The 27119-nt window shown below is 31.6% G+C and overlaps 2 protein-coding genes and 1 long non-coding RNA gene across 3 annotated transcripts; all 3 read right to left on the bottom strand.

The window, feature by feature from the left end:
• Positions 1-11230: 11230 nt before the first annotated feature.
• On the bottom strand, positions 11231-11652 carry LOC148172201 (uncharacterized). Its single transcript, XR_015770285.1, has 2 exons — positions 11622-11652; positions 11231-11561 (listed from the first exon to the last, which is right to left on the bottom strand). It is a non-coding gene; the product is annotated as an uncharacterized LOC148172201 (long non-coding RNA).
• Positions 11653-12191: 539 nt separating this feature from the next.
• On the bottom strand, positions 12192-20120 carry LOC148172199 (uncharacterized). Its single transcript, XM_088038844.1, has 3 exons — positions 20078-20120; positions 19956-20025; positions 12192-12943 (listed from the first exon to the last, which is right to left on the bottom strand). The coding sequence occupies exons 2-3, from the start codon at positions 20013-20015 to the stop codon at positions 12314-12316; spliced, it is 690 nt and encodes a 229-aa protein (XP_087894970.1). The 5' UTR covers positions 20016-20025; positions 20078-20120; the 3' UTR covers positions 12192-12313.
• On the bottom strand, positions 16869-18627 carry LOC148172200 (uncharacterized). Its single transcript, XM_088040149.1, has 8 exons — positions 18465-18627; positions 18180-18407; positions 17917-18120; positions 17778-17840; positions 17654-17728; positions 17380-17594; positions 17153-17312; positions 16869-17066 (listed from the first exon to the last, which is right to left on the bottom strand). Exons 1-8 carry the CDS (start codon positions 18625-18627, stop codon positions 16957-16959), a joined length of 1218 nt encoding a protein of 405 aa, XP_087896275.1. The 3' UTR covers positions 16869-16956.
• Positions 20121-27119: the final 6999 nt, after the last annotated feature.

Raw genomic sequence — 27119 nt, 5'->3', positions numbered from 1 at the left:
AAGTAAGGAGAGGTGAGACAAATTCATAAGGAAATCAGGGAAAGTTTTACGAAATCACAAAGAAATGAGGGGAAATTGGACGAAGTAACAAGGAAATGAGGGGAATTTAGAGGAATTCACAAAAAAATTAGGAGAGTTTGAACGAAATCACAATGATGAGGGGAAGTTTTACAAAATCACAGGGAAATCAGGGGAATTTAGCCGAAATCATAAGGAAAAAAAGGAGAGGTGAGATGAAATTATAAACAAATCAGGGGCAGTTTTACGAAATCACAGGGAAATCAGGGGAATTTAGAGGAAATCACAAAAAAATAAGGAGAGGTGAGATGAATTCATAAGGAAATCAGGGAAAGTTTTACGAAATCACAAAGAAATGAGGGGAAGTTGAACGAAGTAACAAGGAAATGAGGGGAATTTAAAGGAAATCACAAAAAATTAGGAGAGTTTGGACGAAATCACAATGAGATCAGGGGAACTTTTACGAAATCACAAGAAAATAAGGGAAAGTTGTACGAAGTAACAAGGAAATGAGGGAAATTTAAAGGAAATCACAAAAAAATTAAGAGAGTTTGGACGAAATCACAGGGAAATGAGGAGAGGTGAGACGAATTCATAAGCAAATCAGAGGAAGTTTTACGAAATCACAAAGAAATAAGGGGAAGTTGGACGAAGTAACAAGGAAATGAGGGGAATTTAGAGGAATTCACAAAAAAATTAAGAGAGTTTGAACGAAATCACAATCATGAGAGGAAGTTTTACAAAATCACAGGGAAATCAGAGGAATTTAGCCGAAATCATAAGGAAAAAAAGGAGAGGTGAGATGAAATTATAAACAAATCAGGGGCAGTTTTACGAAATCACAGGGAAATCAGGGGAATTTAAAGGAAATCACAAAAAAATAAGGAGAGGTGAGATGAATTCATAAGGAAATCAGGGAAAGTTTTACGAAATCACAAAGAAATGAGGGGAAGTTGAACGAAGTAACAAGGAAATGAGGGGAATTTAAAGGAAATCACAAAAAATTAGGAGAGTTTGGACGAAATCACAATGAGATCAGGGGAACTTTTACGAAATCACAAGAAAATAAGGGAAAGTTGTACGAAGTAACAAGGAAATGAGGGGAATTTAAAGGAAATCACAAAAAAAATTAAGAGAGTTTGGACGAAATCACAGGGAAATGAGGAGAGGTGAGACGAATTCATAAGAAAATCAGAGGAAGTTTTACGAAATCACAAAGAAATAAGGGGAAGTTGGACGAAGTAACAAGGAAATGAGGGGAATTTAGAGGAATTCACAAAAAAATTAAGAGAGTTTGAACGAAATCACAATCATGAGAGGAAGTTTTACAAAATCACAGGGAAATAAGGGGAAGTTGGGCGAAATCACAAGGAAATCAAAGAAATTTTTACGAAATCACAAGGATAATTAGGGGAATTTAGACGGAATCATAAGGAAAAAAAGGAGAGGTGAGATGAAATAATAAAGAAATTAGGGGAAGTTTTACAAAATCAAAATAAGGGTAAGTTGAACGAAATAACAAGGAAATCAGGGGAATTTAGACGAAATCACAAAGAAAAAAGGGAAGGTGGATGAAGTAACAAGGAAATGAGGGGAATTTAGAGGAAATCACAAAAAAATATTAAGAGAGTTTGGACGAAACCACAAAGAAATAAGGAGAGATGACACGAAATAGTAAGGAACTTAGTAAAAAAAGGAAATGAGGGGATCTTGGACGAAATAACAAGAAAATGAGCGGAATTTAGACGAAATCACCAAAAAATAGGAGAGTTTAGACAAAATCACAATCAGATCAGGGGAACTTTTACAAAATCAAAAGAAAATAAGGGAAAGTTGGACGAAATCACAAGGAAATCGGAGGAATTTAGACGAAATCACAGACAAATGAGGAGAGGTGAGACAAATTCATAAGGAAATCAGAGCAAGTTTTACGAAATCACAAAAAATAAGGGGAAGTTGGACAAAATAACAAGCAAATGGGGGGAATTTAGATGAAATCACAAAATAATTAGTAGAGTTTGGACGAAATCACAAAGAAATGAGGAGAGGTGACACGAAATCGTAAGAAAATCAGTAAAAAAAGGAAATAAGGGGATGTTGGACGAAATAATAAGAAAATGAGGGGAATTTAGACGAAATCACCAAAAAATAGGAGAGTTTGGACGAAATCACAATGAAATCAGGGGAACTTTTACGAAATCACAAGAAAATAAAGGAAAGGTGGACGAAATCACAAGGAAATCAGGGGAATTTCGACGAAACCACAGGGTAATGAGGAGAGGTGAAACGAATTCATAAGGAAATCAGAGGAAGTTTTACGAAATCACAAAGAAATAAGGGGAAGTTGGACAAAGTAACAAGGAAATGAGGGGAATTTAGAGGAAATCACAAAAAAATAGGGGAATTTGGACGAAATCACAAGGAAATCAGGGGATGTTGGACGAAATCACAGGGAAGTGAGGAGAGGTGCGACGAATTCATAAGGAAATCAGAGGAAGTTTTACGAAATCACAAAAAAAATAAGGGGAAGTTGAACGAAGTAACAAGGAAATGAGGGGAATTTAGAGGAAATCACAAAAAAATTAGGAGAGTTTGGACGAAATCACAAAGAAATGAGGAGAAATGACACGAAATCGTAAGGAAATCAGTAAAAATAGGAAATAAGGGGATGTTGGACAAAATAACAAGAAAATGAGGGGAATTTAGACGAAATCTCCAAAAAATAGGAGAGTTTGGACGAAATCACAATGAGATCAGGGGAACTTTTACGAAATCACAAGAAAATAAAGGAAAGTTGGACGAAATCACAAGGAAATCAGGGAAATTTAGACGAAATCACAAGGAAATGAGGAGAGGTGAGACAAATTCATAAGGAAATCAGGGAAAGTTTTACGAATTCACAAAGAAATAAGGGGAAGTTGGACGAAGTAACAAGGAAATGAGGGGAATTTAGTCGAAATCACAAGGAAAAAGGGGAAGTGAGACAAAATCATAAAGAAATCAGGGGAAGTTGGGCAAAATCTCAAAGAAATCAGGGAAATTTAGACGAAATCACAAAGAAATAAGGGTAAGTTGGACAAAGTAACAAGGAAATGAGGGGAATTTAGACGAAATCACCAAAAAATAGGAGAATTTGGTCAAAATCACAATGAGATCAGGGGAACTTTTACGAAATCACAAGAAAATAAGGAAAAGTTAGACGAAATCACAAGGAAATCAGAGAAATTTAGAAGAAAAGTACAACGAATTAATAGAATATTCTAAGTTACCACTTATCAAAAAATTGTCATTGCATAATAAGTTTTTTTACAAAAAGTAATCATATGAAGCTGTGCAGTGTTCAAACGTGTTTCAAACCTGGCCCTAAATTCCACCGATATCCAAATCCTGACAAATATTTTGAGAGGTTTATAGTCCGGTCAAATTAGACATTCGGTGCTACATAAATTCGCAACAAGCTGAATATTGGTACAATTGTTCAAAATACAATTACAAACAAACCCTGAAAGTTTCATATCATTCCCGTGTATGGAAATTTTTTTATTCAAAGTCAAAAGTCAGAAAATGAGTTTTTCGCGATTTTCAGCAAAACGGTAAGTTTTATCATAAAAATACTTCAAACTAAAATTGTAGATCTTAAAATTATCTATAAAAAATACATTAACATTTTTTTCACCATTTCAGAGATATAGCGATTCAAAAAGTTAATAATAAATAATATGTGACCAGGGCCAAAACAATCAAACGGCTATGAATTTTCTTGTAAAGGAATCGACAAAATTTTATATCGACTGCGGAGCTACCAATGTTCCAGATTTGTTTAATATTCGAGGATTAATAAACAAAATGATTAATTTTTGCTACGACCCGACCGAAACTGATGTAGAAATTTTTAATGTATGTAAATATACAGGGTGATTTTTTTAAAACGGCAGGCGTTGTAGAATTTTTATTTATAAACCGATTTCAAAAATTTGAAAAACAAATTAAATGGTTTTTAATTTACTATAAACTGATGATTTTAAAATTTTTCTAAATGTCTTAGTATCTTTTGGGCGATACTCAACTTTCTTATTTTAAATTGAAACCCAATTTTTTTTTTCATAATTTAGAAGATATTAATTTTCTTGATTCAGAAATGTGTAATATGTTCTACTTTTACAAAAAATATAAAAAAAAATCAAAAATGAAAAAATTTAGGCAATAAAAGTTAATAAAATCTAGGTGCGTGGTGTCAAATAACACAATATCGTTATTGTAATGTCAAAAAGCAGCAAATAACAGAAAGAACAAGTTTTGTTTCAACAAGATGGGGCTACACCTTACAATGCACAATGCATTTCTCGTAGGTGTCAATTGTGCAATGAAAAAAACGGGCTGCCGTTTCAACAGTATTTTAATTAAATTAGGTAGTTGTTTTTTCTGATTTGTAATTATTATTGTCTTTTGTTATTAATAATTTCAAAAAAAAAGCCGATCCTTTCTGTTATTTGCTGCTTTTTGACATTACAATAACGGCATTCTTTTATTTGACACCATGCAATAGATTTTATTAACTTTTATTGCTTATTTTTTTTAATTTTGATAATTTTTTTAAAAATATTTTTGGTAGAAGTAGAACATATTGCACATTTCTGAATCAAGAAAATTAATATCTTCCAAATTATGAAAAAAATATTGGGTTCCAATTTAAAATAAGAAAGTTGAGTATCGCCCAAAAGATACTAAGACATTTAGAAGATTTTTAAAATCATCAGTTTTTAGTAAATTAAAAACCATTTAATTTGTTTTTAAATTTTTGAAATCGGTTCATAAATAAAAATTCTACAACGCCTGCCGTTTTACAAAAATCACCCTGTATTTCAAAATTACCAAATTATGAATTAGAAAAAAAATCTACACAGGAACATTATTGGTTATGTTTCTGGGTGGTTAGTCAAAAAAATTCAAAATATAATGTGCAATGAATGTAAATCTGCAATTATTAACACCGAAGGTGCTAATGGACATAAACAAATTTAATTACCGAAAGAGACTACGATATTCTCCTTACTTATTTTTTAGTTTTTTTGGCATGAATGAATTTAAAAAAGTGTGAAAGCGACAAAATCTATGGTCATAGAAGGCTTCAGTCATTTTGCACCTCACTCAACTCAATAGATGGAGTTAAACGGGATCGAAAAAATTACGGGAAGTGGGCGTTCTATAACCTTTATTTCTTCTATGACTAAATTTTACAGACATTTTCTTCGATTGTTCACTTTAGTAATAAATAATTTCGATTAATGAATGGTTAGGAGCGATAGCGACATACGTTCTATGTCTATGAATCATCTTTGCAAGTCCCGCGCGTCATTGCTTCATTGTTAATCTAGAGCAAATTTGTTTTATACGTAGCAGTTTTTAGCGCTAATACAAATATGCACACCGAGCAGTGTTCCCTGGAGCCATCATAACTCAAAAACGGTTTGGACTAGAAAACTGAAATTTAAAATATACAGGGTCCGGCAACACTTGTGTCCACCCTAAAATCGTCTTTAATTTTAAAGATAAAATTTTGAAAATTTGCATACGCTCATAGTTGACAAAGCTCTAGAAGCTGACGCAAAAATTTGTTTTTTATCACGGTTTGGTTAGCGTCGCGCCGCCTAAGAAGTATAATTTTTGGCGATTTTTGAGTTTTTGCGGAAATATTCGCGAATTCAATTTTTTTTCAACATAATTGTGACACAAATATCTGAGTCTTTATTTTAAATCTAATGCAAATTGTGTTTAAAATTTGCGAAAAAAACGCCGTTTTATCAAGTTAGTTTTCAAAATTATGACGGCGCAGTGGCAAACTACGTTTACACCAAAATTTCACAAGTCACTTCATTCACTCTTATTAAGGTCAATTTTGATTAACACGGGCATGTTGCACTTTATGGACACCAGAAATCGTCAATTAACATCGACAAAGCGACAATTTCACCATGTAAGACTTTTGTTACAATCTAAAGCGAGCCAAAGGATAGATGTCATTTGTGACACAAGATGTTGACAGATGGGTGTAAACGTAGTTCCCAATTTTGACGTAATGAAATTGGAAACTAACTTGATAAAACAGATAAAACTAACGTTTCAGTTTTTGAGATGATAGCTCTACTCTGGCTTCGATGTTAACGCCGTGATGTTATGAACCCAAGCATCTGAAGAAGTCCCTAAAGTATTTCATTATTGATTATGCCCTTCTTCACCGGCAAATTTTGAAACGCTACAATACCTATCAGCGAGGCTAGCTTTGTGACGTCACATCTCAGGTTCGCTCTTAGCAGAGCCGTGCGTTTGTATTGCTCTAATTGGGGTAATAAATGGGGTTGAAACAGTGGTGTTTTGCGCCAGGATGTAAAAGTGCTAGTATTAATGAACCTGAAAAAATATTTATAATAGTTCCTTAAGACAATAAGAAGAAATAAAAATGTTTTTCGGCCGCGAGATGTTCGATGTCTGTTGTTTCTATAAAGTGTAATATTTTAAATTTATTGTATTTAATTATACAAGGTGTTTATAAATGTCTCTAGCATCAAGGGTGGCTATGAAATGTCAAAGAAATTTGCCGCTCATTACAAATGTGGGTTTCGATTTTTCAACTGACATTTGCAGTTAACCTCAAACATGGAGCAAAGTAAGTTTTGAAAAATAAACTGTTCTAGTTGTGGTTTTAAACCTAAAAATCAAAAACTTGGACACAAAACTGTAACTGAAACGTCACTGATGTAAATAACAATATAAATAATTTTCAAGATAGTTATATTCACTATGAAACAAAGCGGCAAAATAGTGTACGACAGGAATTCCAGAGCCACCCTTGATGCTAGAAACATTTATAAACACCTTGTATTATTTACCCATGGTATACATATGCAAGTATTACATTTTTTGATTGACTTTTACTCTAGTCCACATGCTACATACACTGACTTTATTTATTAAAGTGCTTTATACAAACTTAAAAACAATGAATTTTTTGCTTAAACTGAAGACTTTTGTTACATCCGAAACAACTGCCAATTGTACATTTTCTCAAAGACTTGAAGCGTTGGGGGTTTTAATAAAAAAATCCTTTGGCCTAACGAAAAAACTATTCGAAGAAATTTACCAATTCAGTTGCGACTTTTATTCTATAGAGAAGTCTACAGTATGTCCCCGGATTGAATTTTCAAAAGGAAAAAAAAACTTTATTTTTAATTTTACGCATAAATCACGGAATAATAGTTTTTGCTTAAATTAAAACTTATCAGAATGTGTTTCTAAAAACGTAAAAAATTAAAATTAACAAAGAACTTTTTTATTTTTAATTTTGCAACAAATGCCAAAAGAATAAAATTTATTCCTTAATTTAAACCAATTTTAAATATTTGATTAACCCACACCTCTTTCAGCATCACATAGTTCAATAATTCTAACTCGTAATTCGACTGTTTTGTATTTTATCGGATACAAATGCATTTAATATCCGAGTTTTTAATACTTACCCATTATTGAGTAAATTTTCCTTTAATCTTTAATGCACTATTTGATATTTTGAATTCACAGCCTACTGTTATGTACTTACGATTAGAAAATTCGATAAATAAAAATATGAAAAAATTGATTTTAAGAGGACAAACTAAAAATTTTGAAATTTTAATTGCAGATTTATCTGTTTTGAATTAAGCAAAAATGTTATTCCCTTGTCATTTTTTTGTAAAATGTAAAATAACTTTTTTTTTTTCTTTCTTGTGAACTCAATCCGCGGACATACTGTATCGTGGATTGTATATAAATTAAAAATTAAAAAAACAACAAAAGCTTTGGATCAGTTATTGTTATTAATTTGGTCTGATTATAAAAAATCCAATACAGTAAACCACCTATTTAATTTCTATCAAATTATTGAATTATAAATTTTCTTGCGAATACGGAGAGCATATTCTTCATACGAATCATTTCCGAATATAGAAAAAAAATATATGGTTATTATACAGGGCTAGTCACGAGAAGATTACTTCTGAAAATGATTTTTTTGCAACCCAAAATACTAATTTCTTGCGTCACTTGATACAACACGAATCAGAAATGAAATGCTGAATCCACGATTGCTTAGGCTTTGACAGTGTCACTTTGACAATTACGGAAAAGGAGGTTACGCGAGTGTCCATAGACAACCCAGTTCAGTTTCGATGTGGATATCTTTACGACAAAGGTCACAGCATTTTTGGCATTCTCCGTAAATGAGAATCATGTCAGTTTTCTCATCATTTGAATAAGACATTGTGACGGGTTTCTCAACTCAACCTAACATATCAATCATGCTTGTTAAGGAAAAAAATTATTGGTCGAGCACTTACAGCTTCAGTATAGGACAGATTAATAGAGTTACTTCGAACTAATGGGGCTCTAATGGAGCGGAATTTAGAATAAGGACGAAATTTAAATAAATAATGTCAACGTGACATTGACCACCCCAAAGCAATCGTGGATTCAGCATTTTATTTCTAATTCTGGCAGTATCGAGTAGTACAGGATATTAGTATTTTGGGTTGCGGTAATACAATTTTCAGAAGTAATCTTCTCGTGATTAGCCCTGTACATAAATAAAATTCAATCAAATTCGAATAGATCAAAATGTAAAAACCATATTTTTTCTACAAAGGTGTGATGAGAGAGAAAGAAATAATAAATCTGACTGTGTTTTCGTAGAAATTATCGTTAAATGCGATAAATGCGCCCGCCGACCGAGAATGATGCCAAAGCAAAAATGTGAATAAACGTGTGAAAGTATACCGGTTGAATAAGAAACATCAACATAATAATTATAATTGTATTTCTCTTGGATAATAAAAATCCAACCATTCATTGTAAACTCAGTAAACTGACATATCAAGTTAAAGAAAGATGTGTTACCGCGACACTTTCACCGCAGAGTTAGGATTTCTTGATAAAAAATCCCATATCATTCGCACATCTACGTGTCTCAAATTTTGTGTGTCGCCATTTGAACTCCCGTTTCCATTGTGTATAAATTCTTTTGCAAAAACAACCATAAATTGCAACGCTGGTGTTAAACAAATGTTTTGCATACGGAGTTTTATCAGTAGGCGGAGCGTGCAGCTGAGATGTGACGTCAAACCAATGAAAAAGTGTTTAAGCTCCCGCCTGAATATTTAAATTTCTTTAGCCAATTTTGGCAAAACCGTCATGTATTTTTCAAAAATGTTTGCACCACTGCGTTATTTGAACAAAATTTGATACAAAAATATATAGGTTACATTTTTTGCATTCTCCCTATTACAAGGTCGCGTGGAGACACTCGCGTGTTGCCAGACGAGTTTAAGTTTTCTCCTTTGAATTTTGTATAAAGAATCTGTTTCACTGTAAACTTAATTGACGTTAGAATGACAGGCTTCAATAAATTTATAACTCATATTGAACTTAATGTGCAGAAACGGCTCAGCGTATTTTAGGGATTGACTAGAGGTTCAAGGTTACTGGTTGACGAGCGTTGAATGACAAGAGACACCACGGCAGGACAACTGACACAGTGAAAAGCCAAGTGGAGTGTGAAACGGTTTTCATCTGTCAAATTGACATTAGATGTCAGTTATAAAATTGTAGTGAACCAAATTAACTTATCCTTTTTAGGATTTAATTATGAAGCCTAGCAACATTAATATTATTTGTGCTTGAGCGTCTAGGATTGGTCATTTTCGTTACGCAATTTCTCAATTTTAATGCACATCAGGACAAAACAAATTGCATTTTTGGCGTCCTGATTGCTGTCGGCATCCGCCCTTTTTCGGCTAAGCGTGAGTTCTGGGACACCCTGTATAGTCGTCTTTTGCATTTAAAATTTGTATTTTTTTCCGTGTCACTAATCACATCGTCTCTTATCGTTCAGAAACAAAATCACACTCCAGGTGTGAATGAATGCCTACGTTTCTTATCTCTGTGAATGGATTTTCACTTTTGAAGTAACCGTTCACCACGCCCTTTTCCCACGCCTTTTCTAAAACATGCAAATTTGGAAAACTCCTCGAAAATCGACATGCGCCTCCCCAACATTAAGTATTTCGTCGTCTAAGCGGCAACATCCGCTATCTCAGTTGTGAAAATATTTTGTTTCTACTTTTTCTCAGATGAATTTTTCACGGTAATCTTGCTGGTGGAAATTATTTTTCATATTTTTGAATAGATTTAATCTTAAGCTAAAAGCTAAAAAAACAGTTTGTCTGCGCTCCCGCTTGATTTTGTAAAAATTAAGACGACGATTTAATCACCTAATTACAAATACAAGAGAAAGTAACAAGTTTCCTGGGAGTACCACCCACACTACAAACCCCATTTTCCTCAACATTTGAATGAAAACCTCCCAGAAACCTGCTAACAAAGAAAACTTCGTCAACCGAGAAAAAAATTAATGCGAATAAGTAGTATAGGACGCGGGGTTCTGGGACACTTCGATGGCCTATGCCATCCGCATCTGTCCATGACCTTCATGAAGGTCATTCTTTGTCGGGTGAAGAAGTCTTCAGGAGCCTCTGGTATTGTTGGTCAATTCCGGAGGCTGCTGAAGAGGTGGTGTTGGTGGTTGTTGTTGCCGAGGTGGGCGTGGTCACCGAAGGGTGTGGTCACCCGAAGGGTGTGGTCACAGGTGTAATTAAAGGTGTTTTCCAGGTAGGTTGAAATCAATGGAAAAAAATGTATTTTTTATATTTACCTGTATCGCTTAGGTGACAGTTACCTGTGTTGGATTGATCTTTGAAAAAATGTGAAAGTGTTGTTGTGGATTTGTGTTGGTTTCGAACCGTGAACCTACGAGTTGTGAAGCCGAGACGTACGCCATGCACCAATGTGCTCCACATACGTTTGTTGATGTGAAAGTTGGGTAGATAACAAACAAATAATCGAAGTAAGTAGGTGGGTAGGTAGGTAGTTAGTTAGTTAGTTGGTTGTTTAGTTAGTTAGTTAGCTAATTAGTCAGTTAGTTAGTTAAGTAGTTCAAAAGAAAAAAGAAAATCTAAAGATAAACCAAGAAAAAAAAAAAATTGTTTGGGTGAATAAAAAGATAAGAAAAAGAAAAAAAGGGGAAAAAAGGGGGTTGGAAGCGAAGCAACTGACTCGCCTAGCCTAGCCTAGCCTAGCCTAATTTTCCAGGAAGATTAAGAAAAAAGTCAAAGTTAGTAACTATTTTGTTTATTATTGAAATGAATAATGTTGCATTTGCTCCTGGTGTACATTTCTTAAGGAATATTGTGGTACAGTTTTAATTAAATCTCCTTTGAACTGGAGGTGTAGTACCCTGTTGTTGTTGTTGTTGTTGTTGGTCGTTGTGGTGGTGGTGGTTGTGGTGGTACGGGTATTGTGGATAAGTTTTATTATTCAAAAGATTCCATCTTTCTTTAAGTTGTTGTTCTTTTGAAGCTTCAAAGGAGGGTTGTAAACGTCGTTTACATTTAAGTAAATGTAAAGACATGCGTGTTGGTTTGACCAATGGTCTTTAATTAGGGGACACTGAATTAGTTCTAAAGAAAGAGATAGGAGAAAATTATAGGTATGTTCAAATTATATAAATAATTTCTTACCTTCACTCATGATTTAAAACTTCAATTGACTGAATGACAAGTTAATACCTACTAGCGTATTTATATGAAATCCTCATAAGTAAACACATGATTAGCTTACACAGGTCTTTTTTAAATTTTTTTATAAATAACACTGAATCATCTTGTTTTCCAACTCCAATCAGTTTTGCAACATTATATTTTTATAAATAACACCAAATCATCTTGTTTTTCAACTTTAATCAGTTTTGCAACATTGTAACTAATGGGTTCAATAAATCAATATAATTAATTCATATATATTTTTATTTATTTTACATGTAAATTTTGCATTTGTTTTTGTAATTGCAAGAACTCAATGTCAGCTCTTAACTTCTTCAAGGCTTTGAGCAAAGATTCGGTCTGTTTTCTTTTCCGTCTCAAAAGATTTTTCAGTTGTTGTTTGGATTTCTGAAAGGAACAAATAAATATTCAAGTTTTTTTAACTTTTTTTTTATTTAACGTAAATTTACATATTAGTATTTTGGGTGTTTCTCTTTATATAACATTTGGATATATTTTACAAAAAGGCATATAGTACACATTGCCCCTTGCTCGGTGGTTTCACCTTGACATTTTGGACATTTGAATTGAACAGGTACAGGCATGTTGCCTCTAACAATACATAACAGATTATGGTTACAAATTAACAAGTTGCGGTTTAAATAAGCAGACTATATGTGACATGCTGCTGCTTTAAAACTAAGTAAAGCTAAGGAATTTACGTTAAATTTATCAGATTTTTTGCGGTTGAGATATTTGTTCAACCTACGCTTATTATGTTCTTCATTACGGTTGCTAGTTATTCTATAATTTGCTACAGCAAAATTTATTTTGTACCAATTATTATTTTCTAAATATAAGGCACTTTTACAAAAGTCCATGTCAAATGTATTTATAATTTTAAATACAAATAATTCGAAATTTGAAATTTCTGGATAGTTTCCAATCCAAATAATGTTAAAAACAATATTTTTATAGACTTTATAGTATGAAAAAAATGAGTGTTGTTCTGTTTTGATACCAACATATTGATTATAAAAGCGTATTACTGTATCAACAGACTGAGGAGCATCATCTTGTGTGCCTTCAACAAATATATCTACATCACTAAAATGATTAGTCTTATCTAACATGCAAGCGGCAAAACCACCTGCTACAAAACATCTTCTAGTACTACTACTATACAAATTTAATTGTTCTTGCACAACAGTCAAAACTTGGTGAAACGGATTTGATTTTGTTCCCTCACAGGAATCACCATAAAATCGTTTACTAATATACTTAATATGATGTGGTAAAATCTAAAAAGAAAAAAAACAAAACATTTTAAAACGATTTATCCATCTTCAGCAATTGTTTCTTCTGAATCATAGTCAGACTCTTCAATTTCGTTTGGTAAATTAAACGTTTCTTTAAACTTTTGCTTAAGTGTTTTTGGTAAAATCGATTTCGCAACAACTCTATTAACATCATTTTTGCTTAATTGTCGTGGATTCCTACCCAACTCAACTAAGTATCTGGTTTCCTGATATAAATAAAATCGTCTTTTAAAAAAATTGTTTATACGCTCCTTTGTGGCTTGTTCATAAGTTATGCTAGTTTTAACCATGTTGAGTCTTCAGTACAATACAACAAGTTCAAAATGTTATCACCACCACCACACAGTTTACTTTTTTTAGTCTCTACTACTACTTCTTCACTATGTACTTCAATTGAATAATCACAAAAACAAAAAAAACAATCACAGTTGTGACAGTACACAGTTCCTTGGTCGTTGTTGTTGTTGTTGCTGCTTTGGATGGGTGTAGGAACAATTCTTCTTTTTACAGCCTTTTCAGTTATATCCTTATCAAAACGATTGACGTCTACAAAAACTGTGTCCCATTTAGATCTCAGACTGTTAAACTTTTAAATTGAAAGTGTTAATAAATTAAAATAAAATTGAAAGAATTTAAATTAATACAAATATCCCCAAGGTAAAGTGTCTGTGCTCATATTATTTACTAATCTTTTATCATCCGAACCACTTAAAGCCAACTTTGTTTGTTTCAAGGTAAAAACTGTATGCTTTTGTGATTGGATAACATTTTGAGTAACATCTAATTTTTGATTATTAAACAAACATTCAAAATAATCATCAAAAGTAATTAATTTAAGAGCAGATGTTTTTATACCTTTAGCCTTTTTTATAATTCCAAAATTTGCAATAAAATTATAAATTTCCCGTTTACTTGACTTTTCTCGTTGCATATTTTCAAGACGTTTTTGTTTGTCAGCGTTATCATATAAAACTTTAATTGAGTACATTTTCGATCGTAGACCAATAAAATGAGTCATAATTCGACCACAGTTCTCATCCTTCATAAGGCCTAACACTTTTTTATTTTTTTGTGGAATGTTATAAATATTATTCAGTGGGTAATCTGACGTATCAAATTTATGAATATCCTTTTTTATATGTGCATAGATATCATCATCGTTAAATAAGTAAATCAAACCATCTGTATCAGTATATAATAATTTTACATTAGTTCCAAATTTTGATAAAATGTAATTGTAATGAAAGTCGTACAAAAAAGTTTTTGATATATCTAAAATTGACATTCCCACGTAGATAGGTTTATTAAATGTAATTTCCAACCGTTTCATTTCAATTAAAATCATATTTTTACTAAATATTGTACAACTATGAAAGTTTGGTTGTGAAATATACCAATTTGCACCGTATCGTCCTTTCCATTTCGTTACCAATTTAACATCTCTATATTTTTTTACATTTTCAATAGTTTTCCCAAAAACAGCATTATTCATTAATTTATAAAAATTTTTCTCAAATTCATTTTTACTCTGTTTTCTCAATTCTGTATTTAAGTCGATATACTTTTTTAACCAGGGTGCTTGTTTAAATTGTAAGCAACGATGAATTTTTACCAGTTTTAAACCTAAATCTAAAGCCTGTTTTAAATTTCTATAATGAATAATATAATTTGTTTTCTTGTACAAAGTTGTTAATAATTTAGTATTTTTTGAATCGGAAATTGGTGGAACTAAATGCTCAGGACATAAAGGTAAGTCTTTATGCAAATCAAATAGTGTTGGTGGATATTCAAGATCTACTTCAAAAATGTATCCAATTTCACAATCATCATCGTATAGTGTGTTAAAATCAATTTTATAAATATCTGGACCACTAATTCATTGAAAATCACCCATAGGCAATGAATAACTCATTGCAGCTCCATAAAGATTGTTGATATCAAAATACATAAGGTAAGTTGATGGTTTATTAGGATTATAAGCTTCACCCATATATTTATTGTTTGCTTGCCCGTATCTATTCGAACATTGTGAAACTCCTCCTCGAATACCTCGTTCAAAAAACATTATCATATCAACATCAGTTAATAAAGTTAATTCAACGTTTGTGATTTTTAACATACTATCTAAAGATAATCCTGGAGCTGTACAATAGTGAAGACTATCTAATTCATATGTTTTCATACAAGTAGATCTAAAATTTTCAAATATATCAGCCAAAAGTAAAACGTCAGTTTTTAAATACAATTCAGCATACTCTTGAAGAGTGTTAATTTCAAATACTTGCCAAACCGTACAAGCATGTTCATAATCGGCACCAGAAATCTCAGTATTAGACACATGACTAAAAAACTTTTGCATAGATGGTAAACTATTCTCTTGCAATTTTTCCCAACAATCAAGATACTCATAAGGAAAGATGCCTTTGCGAGTGACTAAATTAAATTTTAAATCATCTTTATAAAATTTCCGTATAATAATTTTTTGCTCATCATTTAAATATGTGGATAATTTATCAATACTACTTGGCATAAATCTGTATGAATCTAAAAATCTAAATTTAATTTTACTGTTGAGAATGTATTTAGTAAACGAAATATATTTTTCTTTATTAATTGGTAATAGATCAATGTGTCCATCAATTTCTGTACTTAAAGCTTTAATTATAAAATGACTATCATAACCAGATAAATTATGAAAAATTACTGGAATAGTATTCATATCTTGAAATTTTAGGTTACATGAGTTATGAGCAGCACCTCTGAACTTTCCTGTTAAATGACAATGATCTTTCACTTTTCTCTCATTATCATCGTTTAAAAATGCTTTACAACAAATATGACATTTCATTGCTAATAAGAAATTTTGCTCTTCTTCAACAGATAATGATTTCATTTTACATGGGTGAGAAAAAATTGTTTCCAATTCATTTGAAATCTTTTTTAATTCATGTACAAACCATACTGAACAATTTTTACCGGTATAGGTATGAAATCTTGATAATGAATCGTCATAGGAACATTTTAAATAAAATGCAATACTAAACGGTTTATGTTTTTGATACTTCTCACAAGTGTTTGTTTTGTTTAAATCTTTATAGTTTATCAGTAGACACTCCAAATCAGCGTAAATAACGAAAGGCACCATCAGTTTATTTTTATAATTTTTAAATTTTAGAATACTTTTATCTTTAGAGGGAAGTTTTATTTTAGTTTCGTTTAACACTGAACAATTTCGCATATGATCATTAACTATATTTTGAGTAGAAAAATGATTTAAACATCTTTCACAAACCCACTTTTTATTTTTAATATTACCCATTTGATAACTTGTTAATCGTGCTAAATTTTTAATGTAAGCAAAATGAAATAAACATTTATTAGAAAGTTCATCATCATCATCATCATCATCATTATCAGTATCTTTTGTTATCATAAGTAAATTAATTTTAGGTGAAATTTCACTTTTACTCAACAGCAAAGGGAGTATTTTTTTCTTTTTATTCAAAATAGTAAAGACATTTATTGCCAACTGATTCATTTTTTCAAATTTTGGAATATCTTCAAGAGCAATGGGAAATCTTATATTGTTGAATTTTAACACCAAACTAAAATGTGGATAAGATCCCAAACAGCACTAACACAGCCCATGAACTTCCCAGGGAGATTGACTTGGGATCGACTGGATATCCCAGGGCAATACCAAATATTCCATGGGATGTCCCTGGGACGTTGTAAAAGGACAAAATTGTTCATCCCTGGAAAATCCCAAGAAAGTTTATTTTCATCGGGTTGGTACCGAATGGGGATTTGTAAAGGATGTAATAAAATTTCTTTGATTTAAAAAATGTATTAAAAGAAAGCTACATATAAATAATTAAAAAACATTCTAAAAACTAAAAACAAAGTAAACATTCTAAAAATAACGAAAAAAATAAACATTCTGAAAATAATAGACAAAATAATAGTTCAAAGTAACTTGCTAAATATAAATATTTTTAATTGTTCGCAGGGATTCGTGATTTAGCATGGCGTAACCAGCTTTTCACCGCATTTTCAATATCTTTTTCTGATGAGTTTTTCAACCAATTGTTGGCTTGAATTCCAGCTGGAACAAAAAGAAATTTGGAAAGAATATTAAATTATTATTTTACTGGAGGTAAAGCTAAATGATAAAAACATCAAAAAACTCACCTGTCAATCCTATTTGTAATTGAAGTCCTGCAAACGCCCGTTTTTCCCTTTTCCCAGTCCAACAAAATTCTTTCCCCAATTCGTTTGTCATTATTCGTGAAAGGCATCTCTTCACACATTCATAAACACTAGTCCCACCAATTTTGGTAATAAATGTAACCTACGACAATAAAATTTTAGGATAAATTTTGGTCCTCAATTAAAAAAATAATTTACTAAAAACTTACATATTTTTTAAATTCGATTTCGTTTTTTAAAAACGTTTCGAATACATGAAGGTCTTCTAGAGATTTCAGTGGTAAAGTTTCGAACTGAAATACTTCTGTTGAGCCATAATCATTCGATTTTCGTACGTAGTCGATTATTGATGTAACATCACTCTGCAGATTGTTTAACTTAAAATTCATAAGCGATAACTGTTGCTGTAGTCGTTTCAAAAAGTCTAGAAAAAAAGATTAAAAACTCACAAGGTACAATCTTTGCTTGCATGTATGTACATACCATCGGGTGTTTTTGTTCTACTATTAATCTGTAGAGGTTTTGGAGTACTACTCCTACTAGTACTACTAGTATTTTCTGTAACAAAAATTCTAAAAACCGCACTCACAAATCATTTGTAACTCACGAATTGATGTTGAAGACTGTTGGATTTCTGATCTATGATCATCTTCATCCAACTGAGAAAGTGCTGCAAGATTAACAAAAGAAATTGGTAGTAAAATAATATGTGCATAGTGCAATGACCAATCAATATAAAAACTTACAATCAAAACTTGGAGGAGTAGGCATTGGTGGAAAACACTCTAACGTTTCGTGAGTCAATACCTCCTCGTTATCTTCTTCAGAATCTGACGATATTTTCCTAATAATCGTTCGTTTTCTTTTATTTTGACCTTCGGCCTCTGAAGAATTAATATCAGAGGTGTCTTCAGCCAAACGTGCAGCTGATCTTGCTTTCAAAAAATTATCTAAAAAATGTTGGCGACATAAAAATGTTTCAAACAATTAATTAAATAATACCATATACTTTGCGTTTTTAACAAGGTTCTGGGGTCTTGGGGCAAATTGGGAACTAAAGGTTTTAAAATTTTCAGTAAACGGCCTAAAGCGTTATGACATATTTTTTCTGATAAAGCCCATTCTCTTAGTGCATCCAAAAAATCATCAGTAGTTTTGGAATTAAAATGTGTAGGCAAATTTGAAAATTTTGATCCTATAAATTCATCAAAACATTCAGAAGAATCCGTAACAGAATCTGAATCACAAAAATCTAAAAAGTTATAACCAAATAATGCAGATTCTGTCTCAAAACCTGAAAAATCAACAGAAATTGAAGATTGATTTTCAGAAACGTTCTCTACATTTTGTGTGTCAGCATTAGTATCAGAATCAGAAACAGAAGAAAATACTGAAGAAGTATGTTCCTGAACATTTCGGTAAAATGCAGATCTTTTGAGGAAGCGTTTCTTCGGCATTTTATCAAAACTGAGGTTAAGTAACCGCCAAAACGTGAGTTATTGAAGGTATTTCTTGTATAGTATGTACCTTGTTTACTGAAACATGCACAGTTATAAAAATTACCTTACAAAAATACTTACATACCTTTTGTGCACTAGACGGAACTTTTTACACTTTTATATAGCAAAAACTGCAACAAACCGCTGCCGAAGCCGAACGTAGTTGGTTGCTAATCTTTGGTTGTGGCCAGGATGACGCAACATTTTCACTGCGCATGATACCTATAACGGCATGGCGCGTTCGAAGTCAGAAAAAAGGGACCGCAAATTTAATTAAACAAATCAAACCCATATACTAAAACGATGAACAATTGTTCAGTTTGAATATTTGTAATTTTAAAAAAGATCCTAGTATCATCCCACCGATACGTCCCAGAGATATCCCATACTTATCTCCTAGGAACATATCAGTAAGCTCAATGTGGGATTCCCAGATAGCATCTAAAATAATCCCAATCGGATAAAGCAACAATGGGATCTTCAGGACAGAAATGGGATATCCCACGGAAGATGTGTGCTGTGTGGGATGTTACACGTGAAACATTTTTTATTGTTTTTACAGGATATAAAGCACAAACAACAGCCCATAAGAAGCAAAATTGGTCATTGTTCTTGATATTGACTACACTTTTAGTATTTTTAACAAAATCAGGTAAATCAACATATGTTGAAATACCAACACTGATCGGATTATATTTATTTATATTAACTTTCAGATGTAAAATTTCTTTTAGAGCCCACCCACTGTCCCTTTCTTGAAACTCTTCTAGTTGTAACAAAATTTATTCATAAACATTAATTTTGAACCAATTTTTCAAATCTGTACTTTTATCAATTACCATATTTGGAGTAGAAAAAAATTTATGAGTTGTCTCGTGAGTGTGAGGTTTTATAAAGACTCCAACAAAAATTACATTTACTTTTAATAACGACCTTTTCAATTCATGTAAAATTCGTCTTGAAAATATTCTAAAGCATTTTAAGAGAAATTTTTTTGGATCTTTCAAAGAAAAATTTGTTATCATACCCGTTTTAATTCTACTTTTAAAACAAGAGTCAACATCTTGCCAAATTAACTTTTTAGATTTTAAATACTTTACACTATGTATTTTTTGTTTTAAGATTAGTAAATAATCCTTTAAAATAGTTAAATTTGATTCAATTTTTGCAAAATTTTTTACACAATTTAATTTATTTTTTAAACATCTCTTATGTAATAAAATGGTTTTTCTGAGCCAAGTTATATATTTTAGAAATTCTTTCTTATGTTTAATTAATCCACTAACCTTTTCAATTTTGTTAACAGCAGAAGTTGAGATTTCATCTAAAATCTTTTGACTGGCCATCTTTTATAGTCTGTTTACAAAATTTGAATTAATAAAAGAATAATATTAGCAAAAGTACTTACTTTGAAATTTCACTAGCAACACTTGAAATGTAAACTGCAGAGACACATTGAAAACTGAGTATGATTGAAGCTGTATTTATATTATAAAATTTAAAAATTATCAGAGCATGCACGTGTCATTTTTATCATCTAAAACTGCAAGAGTTGCAAATAATTATCATTTTGGAAAATTAACCTTTGACATTCAAATTATCAAATTTTATCTAAAACTGTAATTTTTAGAATGTGATAATCATTTGCAACATTAAAAAAAAAAACCAAAATTATATTTTATATATTTTTATTTTTTACAATACATATACCACATGTATAAGTTGTGCACGTTTTCTAGAGCACAATTTAAGTATTCACTATGCTTTAAGCAGTGGTGGGACTTAAAAATTGTCTTCATGGTGTTTACTGGAAGACATCCATCAGTTTCGAGGTCGACAATATCCTCATCCAGAAAAAATTGCTGTAACCATTTTTTCTTTTGCAGACCTTTCACTGCCACATGGACTTTTTGATTTGGATTGTATTGTATGAAGTCCTTTAGAAATTTCTCGATGCTTTCATACCTTATTGTTGATGGATCTTCATAGTAGTATTCAACCCCGTGTATTTGATCAGTAGCGTAGTCAATCTGTTTTTGGAAGGCAGCACTGCACATCTCGATTGTGACCGGAAACTTGATGAAGGCGTGTTGGTATTGTTGGGTGTCGACATTCAGAATTGCCAATTCTTTGCATACAAAGCATGTACCGAGTTGGTAACCTTGTATGTCAAGTAGATACATTTTGCTTCTTTTCACAGTTGATGTAAAATACAATTTAATTCCAGAAACATATCTTCACCTATTTATACCCAAACATTTTTTAAAAATGCATGCACGAGTTATTGATAAAGATGTTTTTCCCAATAATTTAAGCAGCATTTGCATTTCTTAAATGTTAAACAAAATAAAGATAACTGGTGTGTGTTTTTCCATATATTTTGCAAAAACAAATTAATGCAGCGTAAGTGCAAAATTGATATTTATTGGTGTGTTTTTTTTCATCAATTCTGTCAGCATGTTTTTATCAGTTAACCTTACAATTTTGTAACAAAAATTATCAACATTTTTTAGTTTGCATACTATAATCGAAAATAAGGAATTTTATATATTTTTGCAAATTTTTCAATATCCAGATTTGTTAAGGGTCTTTTAGGTAGCCCTTTTAATCTAAAAAAAGACCCAATCCTCTTTTGTATGGTTTTAAAAATAAACCTTTGCCCATTGCAATAGCTTCCATCGTTTTATTATGTCTCTCAGATTCGGCTAATGCTTGTCTAGCTTCTTTTGCTGCATTAATGGCTTTCGCAATTCCAGCAGCTCCTCCACCGAGTGCTCCAAGTGCACTAAGACCAGCAAAAATAGGAATTAATGGCAAAATTCCACCGGTTTTTGGGATCTTTATAACACGAGCAGTTTTAATGTTGTTGTTCTTCTTCTTTTTTGATGCTGTTTTTAGTGCCACTAAAATAGCATCTTTTACAGTTTTTGCTTTACTTTTACGAATATTTTGTCTAATGTTTTTAGTAATTTGTTGAAAACTTGTTGATTTTCTTTTCTTTACATTCCTCTTCTTTGATTGTTTACTAACTCATTTTCTAGCAACTTTTTTTACTCTAACCATCTTGACTGAATGTTAGAATACAACTAAAATTTACTTTTTAATAAATTAGCTTTAAATGAGTTTCACTCGTTTTGATGAGATATCTTCATCATCATCATCATCATCATTCACCAATTTGCGTTTTCTTCTTCTTGCTGCTTTAAGTGTAACTCGTTCCAAATTATTTAATTTAGTTTTTTTCTTAATTTCAGGTTCATCATCAGTATCAAGTTTTCTTTTTACAGCTTTTTGCATAGTCGAAGTACTTGTTGTTGTTGTTGTATCCATTGGTGAGTCATTAACAATCATTATGTTATCAAGTTTGTTAGGTTTTTCTTTTTTGGATCTTTTTGGTTTTGAAAAACGTTTTGTTTTTTTAGGTTTTGTTCTTGATTCACTTGGTTTAGTTATTTTGTAATCTAAAAGTTTTTGCTTACTTTTTTGAAGATTATTAATACTCTTATCCATTTCTTTCAGACATTGATTAAGAATTTTTGTACAAGTTGTTGATCGTTTAATTGTTGCTGAATCATTAGCATCAGATGATGATGATGATGATAAACCCAATCCTAATTTAACTTTGGCTTTCATTGCTCCTGCAACCCCTAATGCAGCAAGTTTTTCCTTAAATGAAGCGTTTTTAGAATGAAAACGTTCAAGTGCTCTTTTAGCCAACATCTTATCAGCGTTGTGTCTAAAATTTATGTCTTTGGTTTGAGAGTAGGCAATGTCATGATCTTTACAAGCTGCATCAAGTCCATTTATACCAACTTCTCCTCGTTTCAAACGTTCTTCAAGCTTTGTATTTGGTCCACAAAATTGATATCCAGGAAGATGAAGTTCATGTGGAATCGCAAACAATGTTTTATCTAATAAACCGGTACCACTTTGGGAAGTAATTTTTTTTTTTTTTCTACACGAGAGACAGTAACAAACTAATGACTAGTTCTTCTTCTACTGACATAAATAGTACAGTGTTTAACCATTTATATTTAGTCTAAAATCATCAATAGCATCATGAAGATTGTTAAACAAAAAGTGTTGTTACCGATTGAAAACAATGATTTAAATCATAATGAAGAACATAATTTCAAACATGGTGTGTTATTTCCATCAACCATACGATGTTTAGTTATTGGACCATCAAATTGCGGAAAAACAAATATTATTGTTAGTTTAATCGAACATCCAAATGGATTGAAATTTGAAAATCTTTATGTGTATTCAAAGAGCCTCTATCAACCCAAATATATTTATTTGGAAAATTTATTAAAACTTATCAAAGGAATCGGTTACTATGCGTACAATAGTAGTGAAAATATAACAAGCCCATCAGACGCTAAACCAAATTCAATCATTTTATTTGATGATGTAGCATGTGAAAACCAAAATGTGATACGTGAATATTTTAGCATGGGTCGTCATAACAATATCGATTGTTTTTATCTTTGTCAATCATATGCGAAAATTCCTAAACATCTTCTTCGAGATAATGCAAATGTTCTTGTTTTATTCAAACAGGATGATCTTAACTTAAAGCATATCTATACAGATCATGTTGGTACTGATATGACTTTTGACACGTTTAGAGACATCAGTAGTGTCTGCTGGAAAGATACATATGGGTTTTTAGCCATATTTAAAGACTGTAATCTTACTAACGGAAGATATAGACAGGGGTTTGATCATTATATCTCACTAAATGAATAAAAAGCTAATTGACATATGACCTTGCTCAGATTAGACCTGTTTCCAGACCAGATCAGACCTGTTTCCTGACCAGATCAGACCTGTTTCCTGACCAGATCAGACCTGTTTCTATACCTGTTTTGTGTGCAAAAACACACACACACAGCTACATACATCATGCCAAAGGACATTAAAACTTTAAAACAATCTCTTATTGAAAAACGAAAAATTATTAAAAAAAAATTGAAGTCATTGAAAGAAGGTGAATTCATGCAAGAGGATTCTTTCTTACCGATAACAAAACATTTAAAAACTTTGGAAAATCTTGTTTCCAACGATAAACGTAAACCAAATAAGCAAAAACCCCTCCCCTCTACTCTAAAAGAGGAAGACGATGATTACAACAACAACGACAAAGATAAAGTAACAACACCTAAACGCAAAGGAAAAGTAAAAATTAAATCTGATGTAAATTTCATAAATGATGGGGATGTGTTTACAAACGATGAAGATTTGATAGAAGATTTTGTGCAATCATCACCACCACCACCACTGCAACCAACACCTGAACAGTCTAGAATCACAGATGATATATATGAAGAGTATTATGAACAATACACCCCGCTACCTCGAAAATATTTACGAGAAATGTTAAATGATTCAGAAAATCAATTTGATCATAAATATGGTGTAAGACATGATCCTGACATTGAAGCATTTTTTATCGGAGATTCACGATTAATATTTGAAGATAACAGTCCTAACGTAATTGTTAAAAACAAATCATATAGAGGCACACGTGGTTTATATGAATTGTTATTTAAAAAGAATCCACAAGGATATACAAATGAAGATTTAAATCTGTATAAAGAAATACTCGAGAAAACAAACGCACACAAAAGATATTATCAATTTAATCAACAAATCGATGGAAGCAGACTACTCAAATATAAAAATATAATTGCTCCATTAACACTACATAAAACTAAATCTTTCTCAACAGGTGGTTGTTTATTGAAGGAAGTTAATAACAAACCACTTGATTTTGTTTATTGGAATGATCCAAACGAATTGGTAGAGAGACTACGTTTATTAATTTCTTCTCAACAAGCTGGAAATACAGGACATCGCAACGAGATCATCAGTATCATTGAAGAACTACAAGAAAACGGCATCATCGAATAAACAAGAATGGTTTCTTCAAAACTTACTGAAGCCAAAAAACAAATCGTTAATGAAATACATCAACAAGCACGAATCAATTTTCAAAGACGTCATGTTATTATTAAATCATTGAATGATTTATTTCAAGCTGATCTTGTTGAAATGATTCCATACGCTAATGAAAATAATGGTTTTAAGTACATTTTAGTGGTGATCAATTGTTTTTCCAAATTTGTATGGGCTTTTCCTTTGAAAACTAAAACTGGTGAAGAAGTCACTAAAAACATGAAAATTGTACTTAGACAAGTAAAACCTAATAATCTGCAAACTGATATGGGTAAAGAATTTTTCAATAAACATTTTGCAATGTTAATGAAAAAGTATAAAGTTAATCATTACAACGTGTACAGTGAAAAGAAGGCATCAATTGTTGAACGAGTTAATAGAACATTAAAAAATCGTATGTGGAAAAAATTTAATTATTATGGGCATTATAAGTGGATAGATTTACTTAAGGAGGTCGTTGATGAATACAACCATTCTAAACATAGAACAATTGGAATGAAACCGATTGATGTACACCAAAAACATGAAAAAGAAATATTAAATAAAGCCTACAATCTCATTAAAGTGGTTAATTTACCTTCCAAATTTAAAATTGGCGATCATGTACGTATCTCTAAAATTAGAGGAGTCTTTGATAAAAAATACATGCCAAATTGGTCTACTGAAATTTTTTCAATTAAAAAAATACAGTTAACAAACCCTACCACATATTTACTTCAAGATGTTAATAAGAAAGACATCAAAGGTGCATTTTATAAAGAACAATTACAAAAAGTTAAATATCCTGATGTATATCTAGTGGAAAAAGTACTAAAACGACAAAAAAATAAAGTATTTGTTAAATGGTTAGGTTTTGATGATAATCATAATAGTTGGATTGATAAAAATAACATTGTATAAGTAATAAATAAAAACAAATTAAAAATTATTCAAGTGTATTTTATTTTCTTATTTAATATACATAAACAAAACATGAGTCCATGTCACGACTTTTATCATATACATGCATTAAGTCTTCAAAAGTGCTGAATCTTTGGCTCTGATAGTAGATCTCCTTATCTTTTGCTAAGTCCTCCATCTTGAAATTACCGCAGTACATTTTTGATTGTCTAAAGGTTATCGGATAATAATTCCAGTGATGACCAATTATAGTACCAACTGTCCTATTGGTTAAATCTTTAATTTGAGTTCCAAAAGAAAATTCTTTCAAATCAAAATAAAAAGCTGGATATTGTCTTAACACAAATTTATCCTGATGCACTTCATACAAATGAAAATTACCATCATCTCGTACTGGCAGAGAAAACTTCTCTACTCGTACTAATCTTATTGATTGACCCTGTTGACTAAAACTTACAGCAAGCAAAACACAAGCGAAAAACGCAATAACAGATCTATTTTTTCTAAAATACATTTCTATAAATTATGCTTTAACATCTAGTGCTGACAACAGACTGGAACAATCATCTAATGAACTCAACCATTTTATAGTTTGAGTCGGCAAAGATAAGCAAGATGACTTAATCAGAACAAGTTTCTGAGTCTTGTGATAATTGAGGTAAATTTACATTTTTTAACAATTTTGAAATAACATCACATAATTGTATTAGGTTCCTCCTGGTAGTATCTAGATTTGTCAACATCTGATGCAATTTTTTTAAAACTTCATATTTTTCATCATCATCAGTTTCATCACGTTTCAATTTTTCTTTACCTTTTAGTGGAAACTCGATGACATCCTCATCTTCAATTTGAATACACACACAATCACACATTCGATTCATTGTTATTTGACTTATTATTGAAGATCTCCTCGTTTTATATACCAGATTTAGGCTAGGCTAGGCTAGGCTAGGCGAGTCAGTTGCTTCGCTTCCAACCCCCTTTTTTCCCCTTTTTTTCTTTTTCTTATCTTTTTATTCACCCAAACAATTTTTTTTTTTTCTTGGTTTATCTTTAGATTTTCTTTTTTCTTTTGAACTACTTAACTAACTAACTGACTAATTAGCTAACTAACTAACTAAACAACCAACTAACTAACTAACTACCTACCTACCCACCTACTTACTTCGATTATTTGTTTGTTATCTACCCAACTTTCACATCAACAAACGTATGTGGAGCACATTGGTGCATGGCGTACGTCTCGGCTTCACAACTCGTAGGTTCACGGTTCGAAACCAACACAAATCCACAACAACACTTTCACATTTTTTCAAAGATCAATCCAACACAGGTAACTGTCACCTAAGCGATACAGGTAAATATAAAAAATACATTTTTTTCCATTGATTTCAACCTACCTGGAAAACACCTTTAATTACACCTGTGACCACACCCTTCGGGTGACCACACCCTTCGGTGACCACGCCCACCTCGGCAACAACAACCACCAACACCACCTCTTCAGCAGCCTCCGGAATTGACCAACAATACCAGAGGCTCCTGAAGACTTCTTCACCCGACAAAGAATGACCTTCATGAAGGTC

This window comes from Gnatocerus cornutus, chromosome 6, assembly GCF_029298725.1.
Source record: "Gnatocerus cornutus isolate USDA-ARS CGAHR chromosome 6, icGnaCorn1.1, whole genome shotgun sequence".
Lineage (NCBI taxonomy): Eukaryota > Metazoa > Arthropoda > Insecta > Coleoptera > Tenebrionidae > Gnatocerus > Gnatocerus cornutus.
Note: the sequence above shows the minus strand (reverse complement) of the source record. Positions and strands in the feature narration are given on the sequence as shown.